Source organism: Corylus avellana, chromosome 2, assembly GCF_965113065.1.
Source record: "Corylus avellana chromosome 2, dhCorAvel1.hap1.2, whole genome shotgun sequence".
Taxonomy (NCBI): Eukaryota; Viridiplantae; Streptophyta; class Magnoliopsida; order Fagales; family Betulaceae; genus Corylus; species Corylus avellana.
Genome location: NC_142491.1, coordinates 3,970,152 through 3,997,809, shown reverse-complemented (window position 1 = coordinate 3,997,809; position 27,658 = coordinate 3,970,152). Strand labels below are relative to the sequence as shown.

At 36.4% G+C, this 27,658-nt stretch overlaps 4 protein-coding genes across 5 annotated transcripts; 2 read left to right on the top strand and 2 right to left on the bottom strand.

The window, feature by feature from the left end:
* Positions 1 to 1,839: 1,839 nt before the first annotated feature.
* Positions 1,840 to 11,029, top strand: LOC132181754 (uncharacterized). The gene is made up of 13 exons (XM_059594992.2): positions 1,840 to 2,037; positions 3,346 to 3,529; positions 5,201 to 5,270; positions 6,554 to 6,750; positions 7,195 to 7,270; positions 7,366 to 7,449; positions 7,530 to 7,609; positions 7,905 to 8,025; positions 8,289 to 8,348; positions 8,450 to 8,500; positions 8,593 to 8,751; positions 9,149 to 9,281; positions 10,452 to 11,029. Exons 2-13 carry the CDS (start codon positions 3,369 to 3,371, stop codon positions 10,622 to 10,624), a joined length of 1,365 nt encoding a protein of 454 aa, XP_059450975.1. The 5' UTR covers positions 1,840 to 2,037; positions 3,346 to 3,368; the 3' UTR covers positions 10,625 to 11,029.
* A 653-nt stretch (positions 11,030 to 11,682) lies between these two features.
* On the bottom strand, positions 11,683 to 12,277 carry LOC132167941 (uncharacterized). The gene has a single exon (XM_059578990.2). The coding sequence runs from the start codon at positions 12,260 to 12,262 to the stop codon at positions 11,855 to 11,857; it is 408 nt and encodes a 135-aa protein (XP_059434973.2). The 5' UTR covers positions 12,263 to 12,277; the 3' UTR covers positions 11,683 to 11,854.
* A 4,607-nt stretch (positions 12,278 to 16,884) lies between these two features.
* Positions 16,885 to 21,417, top strand: LOC132167772 (elongation factor 1-delta, putative (DUF936)). Its single transcript, XM_059578799.2, has 4 exons — positions 16,885 to 17,588; positions 18,923 to 19,177; positions 19,271 to 19,362; positions 20,446 to 21,417. Exons 1-4 carry the CDS (start codon positions 16,944 to 16,946, stop codon positions 21,230 to 21,232), a joined length of 1,779 nt encoding a protein of 592 aa, XP_059434782.2. The 5' UTR covers positions 16,885 to 16,943; the 3' UTR covers positions 21,233 to 21,417.
* A 636-nt stretch (positions 21,418 to 22,053) lies between these two features.
* Positions 22,054 to 25,341, bottom strand: LOC132167362 (UPSTREAM OF FLC protein (DUF966)). Of its 2 annotated transcripts, none has more exons than XM_059578312.2 (7): positions 25,257 to 25,341; positions 24,708 to 24,883; positions 24,538 to 24,607; positions 24,332 to 24,444; positions 23,535 to 24,204; positions 23,319 to 23,414; positions 22,054 to 22,341 (listed from the first exon to the last, which is right to left on the bottom strand). In XM_059578312.2, the coding sequence occupies exons 2-7, from the start codon at positions 24,832 to 24,834 to the stop codon at positions 22,179 to 22,181; spliced, it is 1,239 nt and encodes a 412-aa protein (XP_059434295.2). In that variant the 5' UTR covers positions 24,835 to 24,883; positions 25,257 to 25,341; the 3' UTR covers positions 22,054 to 22,178. The 2 variants fall into 2 exon arrangements, with proteins under 2 accessions (XP_059434295.2, XP_088369967.1); XM_088513841.1 differs by having other exon boundaries at positions 23,535 to 24,195.
* Between the last annotated feature and the right edge of the window lie 2,317 nt (positions 25,342 to 27,658).

The window sequence follows — 27,658 nt, the reverse complement described above, 5'->3', positions numbered from 1 at the left end:
ATTTCTGATTAAGTTTTTATATTCAAGATTTTTTAATATCTTTTTTTCAATTGATAATATGGCTAATCCATTTAATCTCTTAATTTTGCATCAATATTTTTTCATTGGCTAGGGTCATAAATATTTGTAGCAATAGATTTAAATACATCAATAACATTTTTATTATCTTCTAATTCTTTTTGATGAGTTTTTTGTTCATTTATGAGTTTTTCACCTAAATTATCCTCAATATTTTGTTTATAGCTAATAACAAATTTATTTAGAGCTCCTCTTTGAGATTCAATCAATTTGTCTACTTCTTCTTTTTTTTTTTTTTTTTTTTTTTTTTAAGTTTTTCATATCCAGATGCATATTTTCTAGTAGACATGTTTAATTAAAAATACTAACAAATTAAACAAACATGATTTATCAAAAAAAAATTATGACTATAGTAAAATAAATGACAAAAATAGAACAATAAAACCTGATTTGGCAAAGGAATTATGAAGCAGTTCTTGGAGATAGGACAAGAGACTCAGTCACTCGGAGTCGGAGAGAAAGAGAAAATGATGAGATAGGCAGAGAAGAAAAACTCAGAAAAGAGCAAGCAAAGAGGAGAGGTAAAGTGGCAAATATAGAAACTGATATTTAAAATGCCCATGGTTGACAGCAGTTTATATTTTTGGCTCTTGGCTTTCCCTAGATGGCTAAATAATAAATAGAAAATAAATGGTAATATTTTATTTCTAACGTTTATATTTTCTCATCAAAAATAAAAAATTTCTAGAAAGAGGCCAAGAGGATGAGTGAATGATGTAGGCGTGTACTGTAGCGTCAGCCGTCAGGCATGTACTGTAGCGTCAGGAGCTCTAGAGAATTGGTGTAATGATGTATAAGGCTTTAATGCCTTGTCCTTTTTTAATTTATTTTTTGAATTATTTTTAAAATTTATAGTTGGCTTATTAATTGGGGTCTTATTAAATTGAGGCCTTAAATTTTGATAAAAAAAAATTTTTAGGCCCTATTAAAAAAAATTTGGGCCTTCAATTTTTTTTTTGGTCCAAAATAAATTTTTTTTTTATTATTATTTTTTTGTAACTCAAAATTTTTTTTTGGGGCCTTATTAAATTGGGGGCCCTAGGCGAGGGCCTAACTTGCCTAGGGCTTGAACCGGCCCTGAAATCACCCTTTATTTAAATTAAATATTCTACGTGTTGGGCTTTACCTATTAAAAATGATTTTCCTTTAAGCTTAAATTTTTGTGATAATTAGTAATTTAACATTGAAACCTTATACGGTAAAGTTGTAATTTGGAAGCAAGACGTTCACCAAAATCTTTTTGGGATAAGCCCAGCAGTTGTATACCGTTACTCCACATGGGTGTAGGTTGTTCCAAGCCCGCAAAGCCCACTTGATGTTTGATCTAGTAATTGCGCCCATTGATATGCTCAGCTGAGCCCCATTACCAAATTCTCCTTTTCATATAAATATTGCGTGTCTAATATATTCACCCAATCACTGAGACCCACGAAATCTACTGGTCAAAACTTTTGGTTGGGTAGTACGTGGCAGTTATGAGGAGGACTGGCAGTTAGAATCTCGGAGCGGGATCAGTTGAAGTAGTGGGGCCCTCTTTTACGTTTGATGGTCTGAAATTCTGAATGCATTAAGAAGCGTCGGATCTTTTTGAAGTTAACAATAAAGAGACGGACAAGGCACACCCAAAGTGGGTCCCTAGTAAATGAGATCTTTTCTTAAGGACAAATGGACAATGATACCCTCGTTGTGTTCATTAACAAATTCTTCTCAGATGGACAATACTGTCTTTTGCTCGTGTTCCTGACAATAACTCCAAAACTTTCATGGGCATTGGGCGGTGCTGGAGAGCACACGCTCCAACGAAGAAAAGAAAGAGGAAATTATGTAGAAGAGAACAAACCAACTGCTTAAGATGTCAAAGGATATGGGTTTCTCTGCTGGTTAGCCGAGAAGGGTTTTCCTGCTGACGTCTGGGAGGCTCTTGTCGATGGGTTCTGTTTAGATTTAGCTTCTGTATTTGTATGTTCCTACCTTCCCTTTGACTCTTTCTCTGTTATTGAGAATTTGTTTTCTCTTGCATTTTACCTGGTTTTTCTGTGATATGGATGAAGGTGTTGTTTAGTTAATCATGATTTGTGTTATGAGCAGTTTAAATTCTAAATTGAATTGCTTTGAACTTTGGGGGTTATAAGCGTACAGTCAGGTTTTCTTCCATCAACTTTTCAGGGGAATGTTATGTGGGGTTTGCTTTGTTCTTGGATTGGGGATGCGTGGAACAACAATTACTTTGACAAGATTTGTCTTTTTTTTTTTTTTTTTTTCGGCTGTGCTTTTTTTTTGGGGGTTGGGGTGGATTGGCTGGACAACTGAGGAATTTCTTTGATGTGCCAAAATAATTGCCCAAAGTTACTTTAATAAACCAAATTACTGTGTTGAGTTTTTATCAAATGATGAATAAATGAATGACTTATGTTTTGGGGGTTAGTTACGAACAAGATGTGGTGCTTGTTAAACAGAGGAGATGGAATGGAGCCCTAATTTGAGAATAGTGGAATAATATGATTATAGAAAGCTTTCCATTTAGATAGCGCAATACATAGTCAGTGCAAAACAGAATTGGTTTTGAGCTTTGGAATTGAAGTGATATCTGACATGTATATAAGGGTGTCATTGAAAGACTTTTCAAGTGTCAATCTTTCCAATAAAAGACCCTTAGGAATTATATTATGATAAGAAACTAAGACCATATCTACCACACTGGTAGGACTATGTTATGTGACATTCACTTGCACAAATTGGTCTTGGTCCATGCTATTTTGCCATCATACTTAGCATCTTGTGTGTTAGCAAGCCCATTCTCCAGAAGAAAGCCCGCAGCATTAGCTGCTCCCCCCGTTCCCATCTTCCCCCCATTCCCCAAAAAAAAAATATGCACACGCAGAGGAAGGGTGTTTCCACCAATCCAATGTAGTCGTTCCTCCAACCCTGCTATCCTTGGAAGTGTAGGTGCTATTGGTGAGTCATTGGGGCTGCAAGCACTGGCTCTTCCATGAGCTTTGCTAGTTCTCAGTAGTGTGGGGGTTCCACCATGGTCCTATCTGATGCTGACACATCATTCCCATTTATTTTAACACACGGCACCTTAAACTTGACTAGCAACAGATTTGTTGGAAATATTTAGTGTGTTTAAATTACAGCTTTTTGTGGTAACATTCTTCATAACCGCATTGTATGGATGACAAAGTACTATAATCAGTATAGTTCTAGTTATTCTGGTGAATTGCTACATATGCTTGTTCTCTCAAAGTTTCAGTTCATACTTTTCAGGTTCCCCTTTTGTTAAAACTATTATGATGGGTAATGATATTGAAGATGATGATTCATTCTCTAGGCCTGTCGGAAGACGGTCGGTCCTTTACTATGGTGTGGGGCACATGCTGAATGACATCACTTCTGCCTGTTGGTTTACTTATCTCTTATTGTTCTTGACTGACATTGGACTTTCTCCAAGGTATATATCTTATCAGCTGGTCAGCAGTTTATATGATCACAATAAAGTTTTGATATATTTCCTTTTTAAATTCCAGCTGGGCATGCCATGTGTATATGTCTTCCTTTTATGTTGTTCTACACAAACATTATGTTGAAAAAGAAAGATGCCTGAAAAGGTGTGCCTTGACATTCATCAAGTCACAATTATGTGAGCTTTTTTTTAAGTTGTTCTTTGTAGCCAGCTTGGCAGCAGCCTACAAAACCTAGCTTCCTAGGTTTTTTGACCTCATGACCAGCCGATTTTTTGGGAGCTTTTTCCCGAAGGCTAGCCGACTTTGGAGTATGCTTAGCCACCTTTTGCCTACTATATAAACCAAGTATTTGGCATTCAAGAAACAAGAGAGAGACTTGGGATGGGAGAGAGAGACTATTGGGAGGTGAGCCAATGCCAAAGAAAAGAATCTCATTCTCTTGTTTTTGTTGAGCTTTTCATTCTCAATTTTGTGAGCCGTACTGTAGGAAGAAAGTATATAGAGAAGCTTCTCATTCAGTTGCGTTAAGAGGACTAGAGAAAATTTTTTTATTTTGTAAAAGTTCTCTATCATGTGATAGTTAGGCTTGGTTGTAACCACGTAAATCTTGATATCTTGTATAATTGATTTATTTTATTTCGCTCTTTTTACTTCTTTCCAATCCAAAGTATCATTTTGGCACAATGAATTGCCTTTGGTAATTCAGGTTATGAGGTAAAGGTTGTATATGGGCCTGGCACTTGTGAAAAGTAAATCTGGTTGTACCAAACTCAAACTCTTCCTGTGTACAGCATGATGAGATTTATAGTCTCTTGATGATGAATAAGTAGTTTTTTAAAGGGAATTGAAGTGCCTTCTGTTTATTTTCCTTCTCCCCTTAATGGCTTCCTATTTGAAGACTGTGTTGGGTATTCTTTTAATATATGTAAAAGAGCTATTGAGTGTTCTAATCTGAACTTTCCAATGACTTAGGAATGTCATGCTATAAAGTGTTCTGTGCTGAAACAGATCATGAAGCAAATTATACTCACATTGTGCACAAATTTATATATCTTTTAAGAGGAGATTATTCTAGGACTAAGATTTCCGCACAATAGAAGAGAAAGTTTATGCTGATTTAGTAATGAGATATGTTTAGTCTCATTATAATGTCCAAAATTGTGCTGTTAGAAACATGGAGAGCGAATTCAAGAATTGACCTTAAATCTTTGTGTATTGACCCTGAATCGAATTCCATCAGTTCACATAGCTTAAGCTATCAGGAAGTGGGCCTACAATATATATCGAGCATACAGTAAGAAACAGTAACTGTGGACCTCAAAATGGACATAAATACAGAAAAACAACAAAACATAAACTGAAAACAAATGGGCTTTCTGAGGATTTGAACACAAGGACTTTTTATATGAAACAGGGCTCTAATACAATGTTAGAAACTATTTGGAACTCAGCAAACGATGTATATTAAACACTCACTTATAACAAGAAGTAGAACATTTTGATTTCCTTGCATTTTCATCAAAATTGTTTCTGAATTGGGTTATTAGTTATTTTCAGTGTGTTGCTTCATTGATTCAGTTTGCCTTATGGTATACTGATCTTTTAGCTCCTTTAACTTTTTTGTATATTTTTTTTAACATCGATATATTATTTCATAGGGATGCTGCTACGGTTATGCTTTCGGGTCAAGTAGCTGATGGATTCACAACCATATTTGCTGGTGAACTGGTAGTTTGGAACGAAATGTTAACTTGTCTGGACTCAAAATTTAATATGCTGTACATACATGACCAGTTATTGCAGAATTTGAAAATACTTCCATATTATGTCTATCCCATCCATTTTTTGTTTTGCATACTTTTTCGGATCACTCTTTGTTTTATCTGTGACATCAAGCATCGACGATCTATCTAGAGTAATGTAGACGATCTGTAGGCGCCATTCTGGCCAATTAACTTTCTTTAACAAAATTTGGATGTTTACATTTTTTGAGTTGGTATCTGCAGGAAAACATTTTAGGTGACCTGCTTTCTGGATGAATGCTAAATTTGAAAGTGTTGGAGTTGGAAATTTTCAGCATATTTCGCATGAATTTTAAGAATCATGAGGGAGAATATTAAATTTCAAAATATGTATATGCACACATGTATAACTCAATAGAAACTTGAAAATAGTGGTTGGGTTTGAGTCTAACACACATTAACATGTGCTTATACTTTTCACCTGAGAAGTTAGCAGTTAATTGTAAACAAATTAAGGATTTGAATGGGCTTTGATGTCTGCAATTTAGCATGTTCTCCTTGGAATTTTTTCCTTGAAGAATTTATTCTCCTTTGAATCAGATAATTGCCTAAATTGCTTCTGGGACAATAGAAAAAAAGAAAAAGAAAAAGAAAAAGGGGAAACATCAAGCACCTTCTCTAACTGGTGGCTGTGGATCTTCAAGTGATTTTGCACATTTGCCTAACTGACGCTTCTCTACTGAATTTAAGTTGGTTATGACGTAGATCTGATGGTCTCTCTCTTAAGCTTTGGTTAAAGCACATAACCTCAGCATGTCCATACCATATCTGTTATGAAATGTCAAAAATGCTTGATATACCCTCCCAATATTCTAGAAAACGAATGAAATTATATGTGTTTATCAAATTAGTTGTCATATACCCATTAACCGGCTACATATATGCAATTTTTTTCTGGAAGAAAGTATAAATTCAGATATCGTGTCACTGTGTTATGTTTCTATGTCCTACTCTAGGCTGTATGTACATATTTGTAATTGCTGGGGTTTTGATATCCAGTTGTTCTGTCTCCTAGATGATTGAAATTACCTTACTCTTACAACTTTTTTTATTATATAAATGCTCCTTTGTTTTTCGTTTTTTGTTTTTGTTTTTTTGTTTTTGTTTTTTGTTTTTGTTTTTGTTTTTTTTTTTTTTTTTCCGTGTTGGATGAGGATTGTGACTTTCGCTTACTGGAAATAAGTTTGCTTCCTATTGTTTCCTTGATAGATAGACAGGTTTGGACATTTCAAAGTATGGCATGGTGCAGGATCCATTTTGGTTGCTGTTTCATTTTCTTCTGTTTTTGGCGGTTGCATACCTTGTAAAATCTTTGCTACCTCTTCATCAACATTGCGAACTGTTGGCTATGCCATGTTTGCAGCAATCTTCAATGTGGGTTGGGCTGCTGCACAAGTTTCACATATGTAATAATCTTCTCAGTTGTCGATTTTGTAGTTAAAATGTGCAATTCATCAGATCTATTTTTTCTCCCATATAAGCACAATGCTAGAGGCACTGCTGCCACTCCTTTAAGTGGCTTTTATGCTGTGAACCCTCATAATTCTTTTGGGCATTTCATTGAAACCAAAAATGGGTTAAACTGATCGGTATCAAATGGACTTATATTCATTTCCGGCCTTTATGTATACGCGGAGGAACTAGCCTGAAAGTTTCAGTATTTTACAAATGGATGACTGCATAAAATTAACAGTGGGACTATATGTAAGTTCCTTAAACCGTGTAGACGCCATTGAAACCCTTCACCCTTGACCCTTTATGTTTGGAAAAATAAAAAGGAAGAAACATGTTTCCTTGGGCTTGGATGTATTTTGTCACTTATGCTATGAACCTTAACTGTTTTGTTGAAGGTCTATGGTGAATTGCATCACGCTGAATTCAACAAGTCGAGTAGTGCTGAATAGCTGTCGCAATGCTTTTACGATGGTCAGGCCCTAACTGAATTTTCATTTTATTTGTTCTCATCTTATGTTGTTACATAGGGCCAATGAAGATATTGTCCATTTTCTTTTCTTTTTAAGGTTGCCAATCTCACCTTATACGCAGTTGCTCTAATAGTCTTTGCTGTCACCAAAGCAATAACAAATGCTGATGTTGAAAATCAGGTATGTCTATTAAATGAATTTTTTATCAATTGTTAAATTTCCTTCTTGAATTTAACTCCAGTACTTTCCAAAATGAGCAGTATCGCTGGATTGCATATTCGTCAATTTTTTTCGGATGCTTCTTCGTGGGCATATTTCATCTTAGAACCAAAGAGCCAAGGTGAGATAAGTACAATCATAATTTGATGTTTGATTGTTTTCCCTTGGACCTAGATAGATAAGGATCTCATGTTTCAATACTACGTGTTAATTGTCAAAGGAAGTGTAGGAACTTTACTGAAGCATTTGGTAAGGAACTACCCACGAGAAATTTCAACCACAAATACTCATAAATATTCTGGATAATTTGGTTATGCATTAGAAAAATGTGCCAGTGGACCCCCTGGTCCCATCTCAAGACTGTCATGCATATACTGTGACTTAATTACAGCAGTTATTTATTTTTTCTTATGTAGGTCAAAGGTACAAGGTAATAGTCACGCAAGGATTGCATGGGCTTACTGGTTCAAGAGAGTTCTGTATTATGAAGTTGCTCTTGTTTATGTGCTCACCAGATTAGTAACCAATGTTTCACAGGTCAGCACATTTTCTTGCTTAGTGGTACTCATTTTTAAAATGGAAAAAGAAAGAAAAAAGTTTTAAACTTTATTTTTTGTAAGAACATATAAGGAGATGATATTTTTGGGAATATTCTTGAGCCTCCAAGGTGAAAAGTCCCTTGAAATCGACCTCCTTGGAAAAATCATTTGCCAAATATTAGTGGCCTATAGGAGAGTGATTTGCTGAAATGGTTCAGCTACCTTTCTAGTTCTGATATAAAGATTGCTTCTTGTGCTCAGGCGTATCTTGCATTTTATGTTATTAATGATCTACGAATGGCCCAATCAGCTAAAGCTCTGGTACATGGACAAGCCTTGTCAAATCCTAATTTCTTTCTATCTTATGTCATTTGGAAAAAAAGAGTGCAAGGCTGATTCTTTTGTCAAAATGATGGGAGCAGGTTCCAGCCATAATCTACATTTGCAGCTTTATCGTATCTGTGATTTTACAGGTAATCTTACAAAACTCAGTTCTTTGGTTGAAACTATTTATGTGATTTGTACGTATTCTTTGCTTTATTGATATATAACTTACACTTTGCAGGAGATTGGATGGACTGGCCAACGCCTGAAGGCCTACTATTCTGCTGGAGGCATTCTTTGGATGTTTTGTGGTGCATCGATCCTTCTCTTACCTAGAAGCATGAATGCTTTCATGTACATTATATCAATATTTATTGGTATAGCAAATGCATTGATGACGGTATGACCTAATTCTCTGAGCTATTAATCTTCCCCAGTTCAAATGAAGCAAGTTATTTGTTATGAAGCATTACTATTCAGGGAATGCTTCGGGGTGCCCTTACACTTTTTAATAAAACAGTTTATTACTTATAAAAAAAAAAAGCATTACTATTCAGGGAATACATTAAAAAACTGTAAGGTTGCCAAATTGGTATGTAAATTCCTAGGAGACTGGTTGTTTATCATGTCATAATATTATAATTCTCAAATCCAGCATATTTTTTGTGTATGTGCATGGAGAATGGGGGCAGGAGCTTGCTGTAATATATCACAATACCTTAGTTGCATATGATCTCGTATGTAATTACTTTCATCTTGTTCTTTTTTAAATTTCAACTTTTTCTCAAATATAACAGGTGACTGGAGTAAGCATGCAAAGTTTTCTAATTGGTGAGAATCTTGGTGGCTGTGCATTTGTGTGTGGATCATTGAGCTTCTTGGACAAAATCGCATGTGGGCTTGCCTTGTATGTTCTTCAGTCGTTCCAAAGTAAGTCATCTGAATCTTCATTCTCTGCAACAGCTTTAACATGAAGGATTCTCTCATATGATACTAGGTACTTTGTTGGGTGTGTATCTGCACACCCATGATTATTCAAGTATTACGGCCCCATTTATTTTGGCATAAAAGATTGTCTGGAAAACCTTTTTTTATTTTTATTTTATTTATTTATTTATTTATTTTTTATGTGTTTGGAGTGGCGTAAGATAGTGGTCAGCCCAAAACTGTTTTTCGTTGACCACTGAAAACATAAAGGCGCTGGGGAAAAATGCTTGATGCCCAAAAAAAGCATAATACATTTTCCAGAAACGCCTCACAAGTGAGAGTATGCACTACGCCTTCCCTGCCCCTCTATCTCATTTTTGCACCTCCATCGTCTCTTTCTCTGTCAGTCTCAAATCTCTCCTTCCCTGCTCCTCTTTTTCATCTTTGCACACACTACTCTCATCTCTCTCTTGCACCCAATCTCAGGTACATTCTGTCTCTTCTCTCTCACTCAGTCTCTCTGGATCTTCATTCTTTCTCCTCTATTAGTCTCACCCTATTCGATTATGGAGGTATGGGCTTGCTGAAAAAATATTTTCATCTCCCTCAGTTTCTTCTCTCTCTTGCAGCAACAGCATCAACCTCCCTCCACTTCTGATTTTCGTCTCCCTCTTAATTTCATCTGTCTTTCAGCTTTTTTCTCCATCTTTCAGCACCGCCAAACAGAGCATCAATCTCTCTCTATGGCGGCATACCTTAACCAAAATCTTTGGCTTCTATTTGTTGGGCTTGTAAAATGTTTGCTGGGCTGTTGTTTTTGTTTCAAATGTCAGTGCTGTTTTGATTCCTGTGTACTAGTTCTTGGTGTTTTCTGTAAAGATTCTGTAATCTGGAACCAAAACGGTGGAAAACACCAAGAACCAGTACATGTGCCATGTAGTTTGATCAAATGTTTGGAAGTTTGATACTGGTTTTTCCGGACATGTAGTTTCTTCTAATCTCCAGATTAATTCCTCTGTTATTTGTTGTCTTTGTAATTTGCAGACTCAATCAGTAACATTAACACTTTTTTTCCCTTTTTTTTTTCTGTGTAAAATTCATGAGTTCTTACTCAAATGCCAATAATAGTTCTCAATTTAAACTCTATTTAACTTCATATATGCTCAACTGCAGGTTCCTCTCCAGCAGTTCATTTGACCAGTCCAATACATGTCTATATTTCAGTTACAAGGATTGGTTTGGGTCTCATACCACCATTTTGTTCACTAGTTGGGGTGGCAGTTACATACACCATGAAACTCCATACCCCTTTTTCGAAACCTATGATGGAGCCACTGTTGGAATAGAGTGTGAACAAAACAATTTCCTTTAGACAACTCTTTCTTTAAGATGTTCGAGCATTTGCTGCAGGTTTGATTATTTTCCTGGAAAAATTCTCTATAGTGTAGCAATTACATAGGAAAGGACACAATCTTTGGCTACTGATCTGGTATAGAAAGCATGAGAATTTCTTCTTCTTCATTGAATTCAATTCTTTCATTGAAGTCATTGTTATCATACCCGCCGGACTTGTTTATGTATATAATCATACGATGTTTAATTTGTATTCAATGATGAAAATTCCATTCATTGAGTTTTCAAATATGAATATATCCTCACAATTATAAGGAGGACAATTTGTTCTAGATTTAAGTATTGAATTTTTTGCGTTTTATGTGATGATGTGATCTAAATTTTGTCGTGCTTATTAATGTTTTTTGTGCACGTATCTTGTTGAGCAAAATAAGGTTGGAGTATAATCCTGACCGAAAAATAAAAGAAAAGAAACACTCACTGCAGATGGTAAGAAGATTGATGGGTACAAGGCAAGATTGATTGCAGAAGGCTAAAACCAGAAAAACGGATTTGATTATGATGATGTTTAACCACTTTGAATGCTGTTAAGGTTGATCATTTCTCTTTAGCACATTATCATTGGAAGATAATATCAAATAAATGTGAGGATATTTATTAATAGCTACTTGGGAGAAGTATATATAGAGCAGCCCAAAGATTACGGAATACGATTATCTCCAAATTAGATTTTACAGTATCTAATGGTGTATATGGTGTTACATCATTTAAAAAATTTAAATGACATGGCAACAATGACAACATATACACCGTTAGATGCTATGAAATCTAACATTCATGCAATACTTTTTGCGTTAATCCATCAATCTAGTGTAGAACTGAACTTTTCTTTTTGTTTTTGCAACCAACTTTTGGAATTTGAGAGGAGTTGCACGCTAATCAGGTTAAACAAGTGAAGCTCATGGTTATGAATGTACAACAACTGGAAAAGAAGAAACTCATGAATTACTAGTAAATTGATTAATTGGTATAATAATAGGTGTATAATGATAACAGCACCTCATATGTATAAAAACATATATATATGCTACAAATAATCAAGAAGTTGCAGTAAAATATGGGAAGATGAGAAAAAGGTAAGAGGTTGGCTGATATCAATGCATCAATCGATAATCAAAAGATGATGAGCCACTTGAAAAGGCAAGCAGCTTTTTAATGCAATCCTACATTTTCAATAAGAGGACAGGCTTTTTCCGGGAGTCTCCCTTGGCCTTGATGAGATGGCTCAAAACTTTGGCATAACGAATCACCATTCTCTTAAGCTTCAATCCCTGAACACCCTCTTGCTGCTGCTTTGTGACCAGTTGAAGTTGCTTTTCTTCTTCAGTGAAGTGTTGGCCAAGAGAGCTCCTGCTCTTGATAAGCTGCTTCAAGCTCTTTTTACGATCGCTCTCTTCTGCTTCACCAACTAGTACTGTTGAGGGACAACTCTCGCCTCCTTTGACAGGGGCATCAGTATCACTTGCTGTAGCGGAATTCTGGTCAGCATCTTGGACTTTTGATGGCCTTCTGGTTCTCTTTGACATGCTAATATCATAGTGGTGTTTACTTTCATTGCAGCAACTTCCCATTGCCCTGCAAAAGTAGATAGCTCATGAAGCTATGCTATATATGTTGCTTTTAGATTGTATAGAAGAAGAAGAAGAAGAAGAAGATTACTTAGTGAACAAATTAAGTGGGTAGTTTAAAGGCCTTTCAAAAAGGTGGAATGTCTGTTTTCAGATTGTCCATTTTTCACGTATGAACCACCGACCTCCCTCCTGCTAGAAGCAGCTGATAAGTGATGATGATTTTGATGTTGGTGTATTTACCAATCAGTGCCACCATATTGTAGGAGGGCTTGTCCCCATATGGCATCAAATGGTGCAGAGGAAAAACATCAACCTACAGTCTACACATATCCACCCTTCATTATGTGATTGCTCACTTTCAATATATAATATCAATGCTTTTTTCTCCTAGAGCCACCTCATTTGAGTAGGTGACTTTCTTCCTTTCAACTACAGCAGCCAGTAAAAGTCAAGCAATTTTCATCACCACCATTTTAGCTTTTAAATCAAAATCCTTTCTCACTAAAATAGTAAAATATTAAAAAAGTATTTTCTTTTTTCTTTTAATAAATAATTATAGGAAAAAGTTCACTTTAACCCCCAAATCTATGGCCAGTCATGAGGCTTCTTTAGCAAGATTTATCCGTTCTGCTTTACAGTGAAACGATGGTTATTAGAGAATAACAATAATTTCATTTTACAAAAGTTGTCACCTTTATCCTTTAGCGGAGTTACGGACGGTTGTGGTGATGCGGTAGCAGGCATCAATCTTCAGCAGTGCAATCTCCTTTAGTTTTAGAAGGACCGGTGAGCTAACATACGTAGATTTGTCATGGGCTTTGGAAGAAAAAAAAAAAAATTGAGCCTCTTTCTAATCAAGCTTGTTGGTTAGTAGTTAGCACGTCTACTTAGGTCGTGTAGGAATTATTTGTCTAATTCCATGCTTGTTGCTTAGCATGTTCACCTAGATTTCATCAATCCTTGGGGGTTTGTTGGTGAAGATAATGATTCCTTCATGTTTATAGTTGACCTTGTGCTGTCATTAATTTTATGCATGAGAATGGGCTTTGCAAATCAGACTGCTTCAAAGGAGATCCATCATCCATGATTTGACTTATCTTTGCTTTGCTTTGATTTCATTTCTACTATGACATCAATTCAAGGAGGTCGATGGTTGGTTACAGTTAAAACATGGTTTTGGATGATCCATTGGATCTGCAAGTCGAGTCTGGAATAGGATCCTTTCCATTTCATTTGAAATGGAGAGGAGCCATTTAGACAAAATGAAGGGATCAAATTGTCCAATTTTTAAAGTTGAGGACAATTTTATCTTAATTTTATCACTCTTTTGCCTAAATGGATACTCTCCATTTCAAATGAAATGAAGAGGATCCGTTTCCGCTACGATTCGGTTTAATTGTTGCATTCATTCGCATTCTCATTGTGAAATGAAAAAGGTCCATCATAAGGGCAGAGTAGGTCAGCAAGAGTCTATGACACATCAACAGAATAAACTACCCTTACCTTACAAAACTGTTTTTGCACCCAAAACTCAACCATGGGTGCCTTTATAATTATTAGAATATATTATGATATATGATTTTATTGTCATTAATTATATTTAATTTTTTGTAATCAAATCAATGACAATAAAATCATATATTATAATATATCCTAACAAAAATAAAGAAAAGATCATCGTATCGGGTTGGCCCGAGTGGATGAGACTTCGATAATTAAGTCCGATAATATTTTAAGAGAGAGGCTCAATAAATAAATATATATATATATATATATATATATATATATATATTTTTTTTTTTTTCTTTTGTGTAATTAGAGTGTTTTGGGCAATAAGATGCCATACTTTTCTTGAGTTGACCTTTTTTTTAAGGGTAAAGATCAACAGCACGCGGCGTTTAATGGTAAGACTCTTTGGAGGTGATTCACTGATTCTGTAATCAATACGAATTTTAAGGACAAACCAACTTTATTATATGGGTTATAATACTGAGTGGCAGGCCACGATGCTGGTAAGTGCATAGGTCTACCAGTTATAGGGCCTTGACCAAGCCAAGATCTTTTTTTTTTTTTTTTTTTTTTTTTTTTTTTTTTTCAATAGGAAAGAATAAGGGAAAAAGTTCACCCCTCAAACTATCACCCTAATCATAATCTTTCCTAAAATTATTAATTGTTATAATTTATTAATCAAACTACTAAAACAATGACAATATACTCCTAATTTTTTAAAAATTACAAAATTACCCTTACTAAAATAAAAACAAAAGGAAAAATTACAATTTACCCCTCAAAGTTGGCAGCATTTTTTAATTCGAACGCTAAAGTTTCAATTTTTGCAATTCACCCTTACAAAGTTTCAATTTTTTTTTTCAATTCGACCAATATTATTCCAAAATTTCTATATTGCCCATAATTTTTATTTTATATATATATATAAAAAAATAAAAATTGGGAGTGCAAAAATGGCCAGATGGCCAAAGGGGTGGCCATAATTTCTTTTTTAATTGTTTTTATAAGAAATAAAAAATAAAAATTATAGACAATATGAGAAGTTTTGGATATAATTGGTCAAATTACAAAAATTGAAACTTTGGTGTTCGAATTGAAAAACACTGTCAACTTTGGGGGTAAACTGTAATTTTCCCAAAACAAAAATACTAAAAATTATTTTTTTTTTCAAAATTTTAAGGGTATTTTTGTCTTATTGAAAATTTTATAGAGGTAATTTTGTCATTTTGTTAGCATTGGAGAGTACATTGTCATTATTTTAGTAGTTTTGGAGATAAATTGTCGTAATTGATAGTTTGAGGAGATTAAGTGGTAGTTTGAGTGGCAGTTTGAAGGGGTTAAGTGGACTTTACATAAAGAGTAATGTTGAAAACAAGATTTATGTTTTTTTTTTCCCTTAAAATTATCATTAAATTTATTATAGATAATTATTAAATTTTGATTTACTAATAATTTAAAAAAAAAAACAACTAATTTTTTTTTTTTAAATGGTAACTTTACTAAAGACTCTTGAACTTTCACCTGATTTGACAAACCCTTAAGTTTCAAAATCTCTTAATTTGGACCCATGAACTTTCAATAACTCTTAATGTGGACCTTTCCGTCAATTTAACTGTTAGAAATATCAAAAAAGATAAAAATATCTTCGATTTTCGTTTTGAAATTAAGGGTAAAGTTAAAATTTCATATAAAAGTCAAGGGTATAGATGTTATGTAATTTTTAAAATCTAACAAAAGGTCAACATTAAGAGTAATTAAAAGTTCAAAAAATTAAATTAAGAGATTTTAAAATTTGAAAGTTTGTTAAAACATGTGAAAATTTTCGGGATCTTTTTATCCCTAAAAAGAAAAAAAAAAAACACAAAGCTAAATAGCTATGTTCGGCAAAGGAAAGCCCCGCACTGTAGCTGGAACGGCACTGTTCCAGCTACAATGCGGGGCTGACATTTGGCCAGCTTTTTCATATTTTTTTTTTAAGCAAAATATTTAAAAAAAAATAAAAAAGAAAAAAAAGAAAACAGAGGGGAAAGATGGGGTGGTTCCAGCCACCCCTTGGCCAAAATGGGGTGGCCGGACCACCCCATTTTTGGCCAAGGGGGTGGCTGGAGCCACCCCCTGGCCGATCTGGGGGTGGTCGAACCACCCCCATGGCCAAGGGGGTGGTCCGGCCACCTCCTTGGCCCAAAAAAAAAAAAAAAAAACAAAGAATCGGTGCATTTGGGGGTGGCCGGACCACCCCCAAGGGGCTGGGGGTGGTTTCGGCCACCCCATACCGGCCGTATGAGGTGGCCGAAACCACCCCGAACCCCTTGGGGGTGGTCCGGCCACCCCCAAATGCACCGATCCTTTGTTTTTTGTTTTTTTTTTTTTTGGGCCAAGGGGGTGGCCGGACCACCCTCTTGGCCACGGGGGTGGTTCGACCACCCCCAGATCGGCCAGGGGTGGCTCCAGCCACCCCCTTGGCCAAAAATGGGGTGGTCCGGCCACCCCATTTTGGCCAAGGGGTGGCTGGAACCACCCCATCTTTCCCTCTGTTTTTTTTTTTTTTTTAAATATTTTACTTAAAAAATTAAAAAAAAATAAATAAATAAAAAAACTGGCCAAATGTCAGCCTTGTACTGTAACTGGAACAGTGCCATTCCAGCTACAGTGGGGCTTTCCTTTGCCAAACGTAGCTATGGCTCTCTACATTTGAACTCGTCAAAGTGTAGGGGATGGGGTCCGACTACTAGAAGCCTAACCTATATACTTGTCTCTGTCACAGTCCTCCTCCCTAGCTTCTGTTCTAATTGCATCCTCAGCTGTACAATGGCAGGCAGCATGACACTGACATTTCTCTTCTCTAAACAAAAACTATTTTTTCATTCATTGATAAATACGAACATCCTGTCCTGTCCTCCTCCTCCTTAGCTTTTGTTGTGGGAACTCGCGCGCTCTCTCTCTCTCTCCTTCTGCATAATAGTCCTGCAAATCTCAAGCAAACTATCTCCGTTTGACACGTGGCTAAAAGCTTCCTCCCCCTCTCTCCACTTTGAGATTCGACAGAACAGCGACTTGTCCCCCCCCCCCCTCTCTCTCTCTCTCTCTCTCTCTCTCTATAGGTCTCTCTGAGAATGAATGGTGGTGAGCTTCTATAACCCATAACACAGAAAACAGAGAAGCAGAGCTTTTTATGGCGTCTCTAACCCCAGGAGTGCTTTCCAAGCTCCTGGAACATGCAGGCAACAAGGACGTTAAGGTGACCGGAGAGCACCGCTCGGCGCTGCTCCAGGTTATCGAGATTGTGCCCTCCTTAGCCGACGATCAGTGGAAGAGCAGAGGCTTCTTCCTGAAGGTCTCTGACTCGCTCCACTCCGCTTTCGTCTCCGTCTCCGACGAAAACGACGTCGAGTTGATCCACAGCGGAAAGGTTCAGCTGGGCCAGTTCGTGTACGTGACACGCCTCCACTCCGGCTCGTCGGTTCCGGTGCTTCGCGGCATAAGGCCCGTGCCCAAGAGGCGCCCTGGCCCTTGTGTTGGCAACCCTACCGAGCTGGTGCCCTGTGATTTGTTGCCCATTAGACCCACCTTTCGTTTCAGTAATAGCGGCAATGTGAATGTGAATGCCAAGGTGAACACAAAAGCAAAAAAGGGTAATGCCAAGGCCAATGACACCGCCAAGAAGTTGGAAGTGAAGGGTCTGGAGTTGAGGAGGTTGAGTTTGGATGATTCGGCAAGGAAGGTTTGGGATCAGAGCTCTACCAGGAGTAATGCTACTGCTCACACTACATCGTCTTCCAAGTCCAAACAAATTTTCACTTCTTCACATTCTGCTTCTGTAAGTCTCCGTTTTGTAACTTGACTTTCCTTTTCTTTGTGTTTTGCACTGTACTATTGTGGCTATTTATTGTTCTGTTTCTTCTGACATCGCATATTTTTTACTCTGTTATCATTGTAACTTTCTTTATACTGCTTCTATGGATATTGAATTGATCCCATTCTGAATTGTGCGTGCCATTGAAATTTACATGAGAATTGGAAGTTTTAATGGTAATATGGCATCAGTGGCCCTTTTCTTCTCTTTTACTTTGTTTTTTATCAACTGGATTGGAAGTAACATGTGAGTGTAGTAAGGTTTAAGTCCTACATTGGAAAGATGTCGTAAGTGTAATTGATTAATATAGCATAGTTAGGCCCAAACTCATATGCTTAAGCTTTTGGATTGAATGGTGTCTCAACATGCTATATTATGAGCTTACTAAAAGACTCCCCACGGTAGCAATCTCTCTAACAAGTGGTATTAAAGTTGATAGTAGTGTGTGCTCTAGTTGAGTGGCGCATGCACGAACAAAGGTCATTGGAGTAGGGACAAAGATGCAAGATGCGAGCATAGATTAAGTCTCATATTGGAAAGATGTTATAAGTGTGATTGATTAATGCAGCATAGTTGGGGCCAAACTCATAGGCTTAAGCTTTTTGGTGGAGTGGTGTCTCAACATGCTATATTATGAGCTCACTAAAAGACTCTTGAAGGCATCAATCTCCCTAATAGATTCTTTAGTATAGTTACTAACATAGTCATTTTGGGCAATGACGGACCCAGTGGGGACCGGGAGTGGCCCTGGTCCCCCCCAAATCACAAGAAAAAAAAAATTAATGTTTTTTTTGCCAATTGGTCCCTCCCCAAAAAAATTTTGGCCCTTGGTCTCTCCCCAAATTGAAACCTGGGTCCGTCCCTGATTTTGGGTATTGTGACCTAGTTCTGCCTTCTAAGCTTTTTTGATGTTTTAGTTTTGCTTAATAATTGTAGCAAATTTGATTTGTGGAATCAGGAATATCTCTCTAAAATTTAATTTAGTTTGCCATTATAAATTCATCAGCTGCAACAGCTTTCTGACTGTCTTCTTGCTTAGATTGGAGTTTAATTGATACTTGCACACTCTGGCATAGGTTATATCCCTTTAGAAATGTTTTTTTGAAGGATTGCTAGAAAATTACTACCATGAATAAGCCAAAGAAACCTCTATTGTTCTGTCCTGATTTTGGTTTTGAAAATTTTGATGTATGAGATTAATTTTTGTTCTTTCATCTTTATTTTTTGCCACTTGGCACTCCTTTCTGCACGTCCCTCATCTTTTATCTCCTGGAAGCTGATGACTGGATATGCTGCAGGTGAACTCTGATAAGAAGGCTTCTAAAAATGATTTACCAATGAAGCGTCCAAGTTTGAGTATTTCACCTTTGAAAAACAAAAATGATATCGTTTCTCCAAAGTCAAAGAGCAAGACTTCTAAAGAGGATTTAAAGTCACTATCTAGGGCCTCTATCCCAAGCCGTCTTATTAAGGTGCCCCTCAGTTTCAAAACTAGATCTGACCAGATGATTTTGTGGAATGCACTCCCTTCTACCATACGTGATCTTGGAAAGGTATGGAATCATGTCTACGTTCATAATATTCCACACTTCCAGTTCTTCAAATGCCAAGTTCATATTGTTTTACATCCTATTGTCCTCGACCAGCAAGCTGTGTCTCATAGGAATGTTGCATTTTTGGCTGCTGTACGTGCGTTAGAAGAAGCATCAGCTGCAGAGGGTATCATTCATTGCATGAGGTATACATTTATTACTCTTTTGCCTTTCGCATTATATTTGTTGCTTGCTCTTTTTCATAGTTGTTTTCATCTTTCTGAAGAAATTTGTGAGTCTAACTCATCTCATAAAACCGGTTCAGTAAGAGATGGTTGCTCATTCCTTATAAACATGCCCAAGATCTTGTCCACAAGCAATGTGGAATCATTCCTCAACATTATGCTATAATGAGCCTTAAGTTTGAATTCTTCAGAATACTATGCAGTACATTCCTTCATTGTCCATCAGTTGTATATGGTATAGATTTCCTTAAGAACATCTATGTTAAGTGGAAAAGTGATCACTCCTTGGTGAGAAGGACACCATTGCAACTGTCTTAGGAACTTTAAAGAACAAAATCTGGTATCAATTGGAAACATGACTTAGCTTCCAAAGTGTTGGCAAGTTAAAAGAGATGAAATTAAAATTGTCAGGCCAGTGTGAGAATGTATGAATAATGTAAAGGGCATTGCCCCACGATATTCTACCAAGTTAGCTGTTGCATCCTGATATCAACAGTGCATGAAGGTGCACTAGTGCCTAGCTTTCTAAGATATTGATTACATAGGTTTCTTCTAACATGAGAACACAGGTTTTGCTCGCCTACTGTAGGAAACATTAGCAATTTCACATTCTTCAAGTGCACCTCATTGCCTATATTATGTGATTTTTACTATGAAACTGCTTGGAGAGTAATGTGCTAAATTTGCATATTCCCTTAGATTTTCTATTTTTCCAGCCTCCTGTTTGATCTATGTCTTCAGATGATGTTTCTCCCCAACCTGGACTTGGGAAAAAAATTATCAATATTTTTAACTCCTTTTGCAGGAATCTCTCTCTCTCTCTCTCTCTCTCTCTCTCTCATTATGCCTTAACATAATGGTACATACACCTTCTACCCAATTTTCCTGAAAACTATCTAGACTAACATGGAGCATGATGCCATTGGGAAAGTTTTCCCTTAGTGTTTTTGTCATAATATTGTTTGTGACAAAAGTTTCTCCTTTTGACATATCTGTCCCACGTTCAAGTTTGCAATATATGATGACTTTGTATAATTTTTTCAGAATGTTTGCGGAACTCTGTGATACCTCTCAGAAAGTTCCTGCAGGACTACTGGTTGAGCAATTTTTGGACCTTCATCAAAATATGCACAGAGCTGGAAAGGTTATTGATTCCTTATTGAACACAATGCTTCCTAAAGTAAATTCAAGCAATTCTTGTAGCCCACAGTGTACGATGCCAGATGTGTGTAAAAGTTTCACTAATAAAAATGCCACATGTTGGGTTCAAGCTGCAGTTGGTACTAATCTTTCCATGTTCAATCTCTTTAGAATGCAAGAAAAGAGTGAACTTCTAAACAGTGAGAAATGTCATTATGTCATCATAGAGGATACTCTAGAGGAATTGAATTGTGAGAATAATTCACCTCAAGACAAACAAAGTCAGAGAAATCATGGAAGCTCTTTATCGATTTCAAATTCTAAGCAGATACCTTCAAGTTCACGGCAGCATCTTTCATCGACAAAGAAGACGAATACTGTAAGGGAGGAAAGGTCTAAGGGAAGTAGATTAAAAGGGGCAGCAAGTTTAGCAGAAAAACTGCTCTTGGTTTCTTGTGAATGGTTCTTTAAATATTTGGAGGATTCATTAAACATGGGATTTGCATTAGGCAGGGAGGGAGACAGATCAGAAATTTCTTATCTTCTCAGGCAGCTTAAAAGGGTGAATCAATGGTTGGATGACCAAGTTGATGTTGGAGTTGAGGTTGATGAGAGGAAACAGGACTTGAGGAAGATGTTGTATGGGTTCCTACTAGAGCATGTTGATTCCACCATTGTTTCCAGTAAGTAGATATAACCACAAGAAGTAACAGAGGTTACATTTTTGAATACATTCTCTATCAATCGCTAATTTCTAGTTCAGGTAGGGGTTTATAGTCAAGATTCTTACGGCACAAATTGTTACTCCTGGCCTGGAGTTCCATCCCAGGATACGTCCTAATTTTCTTTTTCCTACTGTCCCTAACATTTACTAATTCCAAAAGGCTGACTATCAGAAATATGATGATGACTTTAACATGTCCTATTATGCACAAGTCCTCACTTTTTTAGTTTTACTGAATTCCTTGACTTGTGTTCTTCCTTTTTTTTTTTTCCTAATTGAGGGTCTCTCTTCTATATTTCCTATGTACTTGGTTGTGCCTCTCTATGCTTTCTAATAAGATTGATTTACTTACAAAAAAGAAAAACTTTAACCTGTCCTATATCATTTATAAGTATAGTTCAGTTCTATGCCGTATGCTGCTGAAATCGTTCTTAATTCTCGTTTGGATCGCAATTCTTTCTTTTTTTGTTTTCTCAAAATATGGCTTGTTGTGAAGTATGGGATGAGATACGGTACTTTTGTCCCCTGTTTTAGGTTTGCAAAAATTCTTCTGTTGACATGGACTGAAGAGAAATGTCTTTACAAGAGAGACTATCCCCATGAATTGATTGTCCTATTTGGGGTCTTAGATCCATGTCACTATGAATTCCCTGCCATTCTTCATTAGTTCTTGCAATCTTTTACCGGAAATTAATGTGATTATGGGAGCATCTTAACCTCCATAATAGGGGACTAACTGTCAACAAACATGAGATGTGAAAGATGTATATGGAATTTCTACTTTGATCACCTACTGCAGGTGCCCTGCATTTTCCCTATACATTCGAAAAATATTTTGGAAAAATGAAATGAAGGCCTTCTTTTCCCTCAACATTTGGAATTCAACAGAAATATCAGAAAACAGCTAAAATGTTCAGTTGGTCAATAAATGGCGATAAGCTGATTCCTTTTGAGAGGAAGTCATTGACCCGTAGGACTGTGTCTTCTCAGCAGCAGTCTTTGACAAAGCTTTCATTCCCCTACAGGACTTCATGTGAGAATGCAATTTTTCTGGCTTGAATGACTTTCCACATTGCCTGCATTAATTCAGAAGCATTTTGGTCAACTTACGTAGCTCATGCAGTCAGAAGTTAATGAACTACAAAATGGAACACTTGAGTGGTTAATTTGTAAATGTTGTTAGTGTCACATGGATTATCACATCAGTTTATAAGAAAGCTTTACTACTCCTCACAGCGCACATCGATAATATTGATCCATGATGGTGATATGCTCGTAATCTTGCTATTGAATTAGGATGGGTAGTAGGATGGCATATAATCCAAGGGCTCAGCAGAATAGATAAATTATGAATATGGATAGAAATCAACATCTTAATCGCGACATATATATTAATCCAGTTCTTGGCCACAGTATTAATGGGTGTCATAATCAACCAATCATGGACCTTCTTCTATTCTTTTTGCATTTTGATTTTAACTACTAAAACAGAAACTTTGACGTCTGCTGATATATAATAATTATTTTCCTATGCTATGAGGCAATATCTTTTGACTTTGAAAAAGATTCCCATTGATTGCCACTTGTCATACTTTGCAGTGATTGTGGTTTTCGTTTGACATTGCTTCTCCTTATCTCATTTGAAGATTCTGTTTCCCAATAGGAGCAGGTCATCCTTCATCTTTAGGCTCGCTCACCTCAGTTGAGCTTGTGCAGTCGAGACTCAAACACCACAGGATTATTTTAAAGAAATACTACTCTTCAAACTCATTTATCACATATATTTTATATAAACTTATGTGACATATTTTTAAGCGACTTTCTTTTTGTTCTTTTAAGCGATATGCATGAAAAATCACCTAAAACAAATAACATTAGCCAGTGTGATAAATAGATGTAAAGAGTACCATTGCTCTTTTTTTTTTTTTTTTGAGCAAGAGTACCATTGCTCTTCGTTCCGACTATTGCACCCTTCACCTTCTATTTAAAACAAATGGAAATTCCTGTCATTTACCAAATCACAATGACATTATTGGTGTAACCGAATACTTACGAGCAATGTGGCTTGAAAGCAGCAGGCACTGCTTTTTGTTGAGAGAATCCGCTCTGCTTCTTCTTCTGTGAACCCTGTTTTCCATCAAAGCCTTTCCTGAACCAACAAATCCAAACCCAAATAAACAAATCCTAATCTCTCTTCATTAACACTGAATATTGCAGCAAATGCAGAGACATGACCAATTGTGATATGACCATCGTGAATTTGACTTACCAATTAGTACTGTGTTGCGGCTGCTGCTGCTCTTGCTGCTGTGGATTCCAAGTAGCCCCATACACTCTGGCAGACCCTCCCAACTTCTCTCCTTGAAAGTTGTCATCTCTAATATCGGGTTTGGTGGAAGAATTAGTTTTGTTAGACCGATTGAGCATGACAAACACTGCATCATTGGTATCCGCAGCACCACAGCCAATCAAATTGCGTAACATGCTAGAAGCTCCGCTTGAATAGCTCTTGCTCTTTCTAAACGGGGGAGTAGACGGCGATGATGATGAGTGTGATGAGGATGGCGTACCGGCCACCTTTTCCACTTTGTCATCTTTGTTGCTCTTCTTTTTATTCTTCTTGCTCATCAGCAGTGTGGAACGGAAAGAAGTACTTTCGAGTTTCCAGCCACCATTTTCGACATCCTTCTCTTCTTCGAGCTTTATTGAATCATTGGTTACTGTTGACCTCTCAGAGCCAAACAAAGGCGACTCTTCATTGATTTCAGAAGAGATATCTGTTGAGGTATTGGTCTTAGAATGTGGGTGCGTTTGGAATGCTTCTTTGGGTGAAGGTTGCTGCTGGCGTTGGTCTTTAGCTTCGGCTTCAACCTCAACAGGCTGCTGCTTTTTCAAGATGTAAGCTTTATTTTCGCAGTAGGAAGCATGATCTGCAATTTCTAAAGCAATCAATGTGAGGAGCTTTAAAAGGGAAGGATTTGTCAACACTAAATACCAATTACTAGTTTCCATAAAGGGATGAGAATAGTCAAATTGAACAAAATCAAGCAAATTGAACCAACTTACCAAATGGGGTAGAGACAATCTCGGATCCTTTGATGACATATTCGTTGTCAGAGAGAGGGGTTATAAGGTCATCATCCAGCAAATCTTGCCAAACATAGCCTGTCTTGTACCTCCTGCCAATTCAATTTCCAATCAAAATTATGAAATAATCACAAAATCAAACTTTTTAATATGAGAAAAGATACATATATAGAATTAACTCATACCTCTTGTAGGACCAAGCAAAGGCTTCCGCCATGTCCTTTCCTCTCAAATCCGCAAGCCACCTCTTAACATCTTTTGCAAATATGAAAAAACAGATTTTAAGGAATACCCATTAATCAATCAAGACCAAATCTTGCTTGCACTGAGAAAGCTAGAGGCTTTGAATAATCACCTCGCAGATAGACACCATTGCGGTTGAAATGGTGAACCCGAATGAGATGGGGATGCTCAACCCGACCCATGTGACTAAGGAAGTAAATTATGTGTATGCGCCTCACTTCTCCACCTCTGGCTTCCATTAATCCTTCTTTCTTATTCTTCTGCACTTGTTGCCGCCGCTACTGCTAGCTGCACAAACACCACCACCAAAACCACAAAACAAGAGCAACAGAAATCCTCTTCTTTTCAGACAAAGTCTCTCATTGATAAATCAACAAATTTTCAAAATATAGTATTATAGGGGAAAAGGGAGAGAGAGAGAGAGAGAGCATGAAAAGCCCGAGAGAGATCTTTGTCTCTCTGCCGGCCTGCTACACAAAAAGTCGAAAACAAAACATATTCCTCATTCTTAATATATAACTGATTATAATAATGGCGATGAATATTGATTAATCATGCAGGCCTAGCTACACGACTACATATGCAGGGAGTGGAAGATAATCAAATAAAACACAACTTTAATTCTCGCAGAAACAAAAGAATCCTTGGTACTCGAGATTACCCGCTGAGTGTTTCCTTATGCTCACACTTATCTTCTCCTGGCCTTCTCTCCACTAGGCAGCCTCTGTGTGTGTGTGTGAGAGAGAGAGAGAGAGAATGAGAGAGAGAGAGAGAGAGGGTGTATATATATATGTTTAAAAGGAAGCACCACAGTATAAGGAGGAATATTGACCAGATTTAGAGCAGCTATATATGGAGACAGAAGATTGCCAGTTTGCCACCCGCGGGCTTTATCAGATTTCCCGCTATTTGACAATTAACATCACATGCAAAGCATGGATCGGAATTCTCTGAATTTGTTAAGATAATCACCGTTAAATTCTTTCATTTTTAATTATTATTATTTCTATTAATTATGAAATTACTATTAGAACAAAAAAAGTTTTTTTTTTTTAAAAAAGAAAAGAAAAAGAAAAAGAAACTGTTAGCCCCGTTTGGTTCGCGGATTAAGCCCTTGGATTGGACTAGCTAACACTAGGTATAGCTAATCATTTGTTTGGTAACACTCTATTCCCCAAAAGTGCATTATTTTCTCCAATATATAATTTCATATGGATCTAGTTGATGGATCAAATCCCTCAAATTAAAAAAATAAAAAAAAATAAAAAAACTATTAGCCTATTAGCCAGCCCGCTTGCTTTTGTCGAAACTATATATATATATATATATATATATAATTCCCCAAAAAGGCATTATTTTCTCCTATATATAATTTCATATGGGTTTCAAATTTGTTGTCAAATTGCACGTAATTTAGGCCACCACACATAGAGTGAGTGTCGGGCTCACCTATCTCCAATAAATTTTTCACGCCCAGAGCAGGTAGACTTGACCCAAACCCTTTATGCGAGAACTTTCAAATTGTATGCAATTCAAATAGTAAATTTGAGGGATCCGGCCTCCTTCGTCATTGATACACTAGTGCCACCCTTGTTTTGATCTCCTCCTTTAAAAAAGAATATATTTTCCTCTGGGAACCGAATTATGGGTCGATAACCTAACCCAAAATCTTACATAATGGAGTTATGAGCGAGCAACATTAGTTAATTCCATAATCTACTGTGTCTAAACAATAGAGATTCCAATCCCCAAATTATATTCATATATAGAAGTCTCTTAATGCGTACTCCATATATATTCTAAAAATTAATTATCATATTTCCATGTTAATGTCATATCTAATGATAACCTACTTCTTATTATATTTATATAAGGCCTATCCTTTTCATCTAATCTTAATTGAATGTAACATATATAAAAAGGTTAAGAGAGTTTTTGATCCGTAAGCAATTTGAAACCTGCATGCATTGATAAGACCTTATCTAGTAGCGACAGGGGTGTGGTGAACCATTTAGCTAACACATTAAAGTCTGATATATAAAATAAAATAAAAAATGATGAAGGTGAAGGAGAAATTACAAATTAAAAAATAATAAATAGGTTAACCAGAGAATTTAAGTACTATATATATATATATATATATATATGCTGTAGAGCAAAGGGTTGGGTCACCGAATTCATGCAGCATATGTCAATAATGGATTGGTTAGTCCCTCCCAACCTCAAAATTTATGCTCTCATCTGTCTCTATTATGTTGTATTCTACTGTAATGCCTTTTTGGTAGGAAAGTTAAAGACAATATTTCTAGCTATAAGATCGGAAAAGTGCAAACATAAAGGCCTTCAAATATATATAAGACATTAATAATCAAAACATGCACCTATTTTTTTCTTTCTCATTTAATATAAAGAAAAGAAAGTAGTATTCTGAATATTACTTATTCATGATGTATGGGGACTCCTTCATAAATGCTAATCCTGGCCTTTACTTCCATCCAACTGCCAGTGAGCTTTTTAGAGCTGCTTGTTTGGCCCTCTAATTTAACTCATAAATCTTCTTCAGAGAGAATTTGATACACTCTCTTATAGAAAGAGGAAGAGAAAGAGGACATTACTTTGTTGTTGGGTTATTTGCACCCAACAAAATCAAACCATAGAATATATATATATATAGAGACATTTGTGGTTGGGTGAATTGAGAGGGAGAGGAACATGGACATCTTGGAAGTGAAGGAGTGTTTGATGCTGATATGCAACTTTATATCTCCTCCAACAACGTGCCGTTGCAGTTGAAACTCTAATTTGCTGACTGATATGAATGAATTAAATGGATGGATACCTTAATTTGTTATATATATATAGATGTAGAAGTTAGCACATTTAATGATGTTGATGTTAATGGCCTTAATGTTGTAACCTTCCCATCCTTAAATTTCTAACTAATGCTGGTAGCTAGTTCGGTTCCAACTTGATAACTGTACACAATAATGCCTACTTTTTTTTTTTTTTTTTTTTTTTTTAAATTTTAGTTTTAATTTTTAATAACACAGGGGAGCAAGGGAG

Excerpts from the sequence above, each read along its gene's own strand:
- LOC132181754 (XM_059594992.2), top strand. The coding sequence starts at position 3,369 with ATGATGGGTAATGATATTGAAGATGATGATTCATTCTCTAGGCCTGTC. Across the intron at positions 8,752-9,148 it reads TAGCAAATGCATTGATGACG|GTGACTGGAGTAAGCATGCA; the intron begins GTATGACCTAAT and ends CAAATATAACAG. Across the intron at positions 9,282-10,451 it reads TGTTCTTCAGTCGTTCCAAA|GTTCCTCTCCAGCAGTTCAT; the intron begins GTAAGTCATCTG and ends GCTCAACTGCAG.
- LOC132167941 (XM_059578990.2), bottom strand. The coding sequence starts at position 12,262 with ATGGGAAGTTGCTGCAATGAAAGTAAACACCACTATGATATTAGCATG.
- LOC132167772 (XM_059578799.2), top strand. The coding sequence starts at position 16,944 with ATGGCGTCTCTAACCCCAGGAGTGCTTTCCAAGCTCCTGGAACATGCA. Across the intron at positions 17,589-18,922 it reads CTTCTTCACATTCTGCTTCT|GTGAACTCTGATAAGAAGGC; the intron begins GTAAGTCTCCGT and ends GATATGCTGCAG. Across the intron at positions 19,363-20,445 it reads GGTATCATTCATTGCATGAG|AATGTTTGCGGAACTCTGTG; the intron begins GTATACATTTAT and ends TAATTTTTTCAG.
- LOC132167362 (XM_059578312.2), bottom strand. The coding sequence starts at position 24,834 with ATGGAAGCCAGAGGTGGAGAAGTGAGGCGCATACACATAATTTACTTC. Across the intron at positions 23,415-23,534 it reads CCGCAACACAGTACTAATTG|GAAAGGCTTTGATGGAAAAC; the intron begins GTAAGTCAAATT and ends TTGTTGGTTCAG. Across the intron at positions 22,342-23,318 it reads GCTTTCAAGCCACATTGCTC|GCAATGTGGAAAGTCATTCA; the intron begins GTAAGTATTCGG and ends GAATTAATGCAG.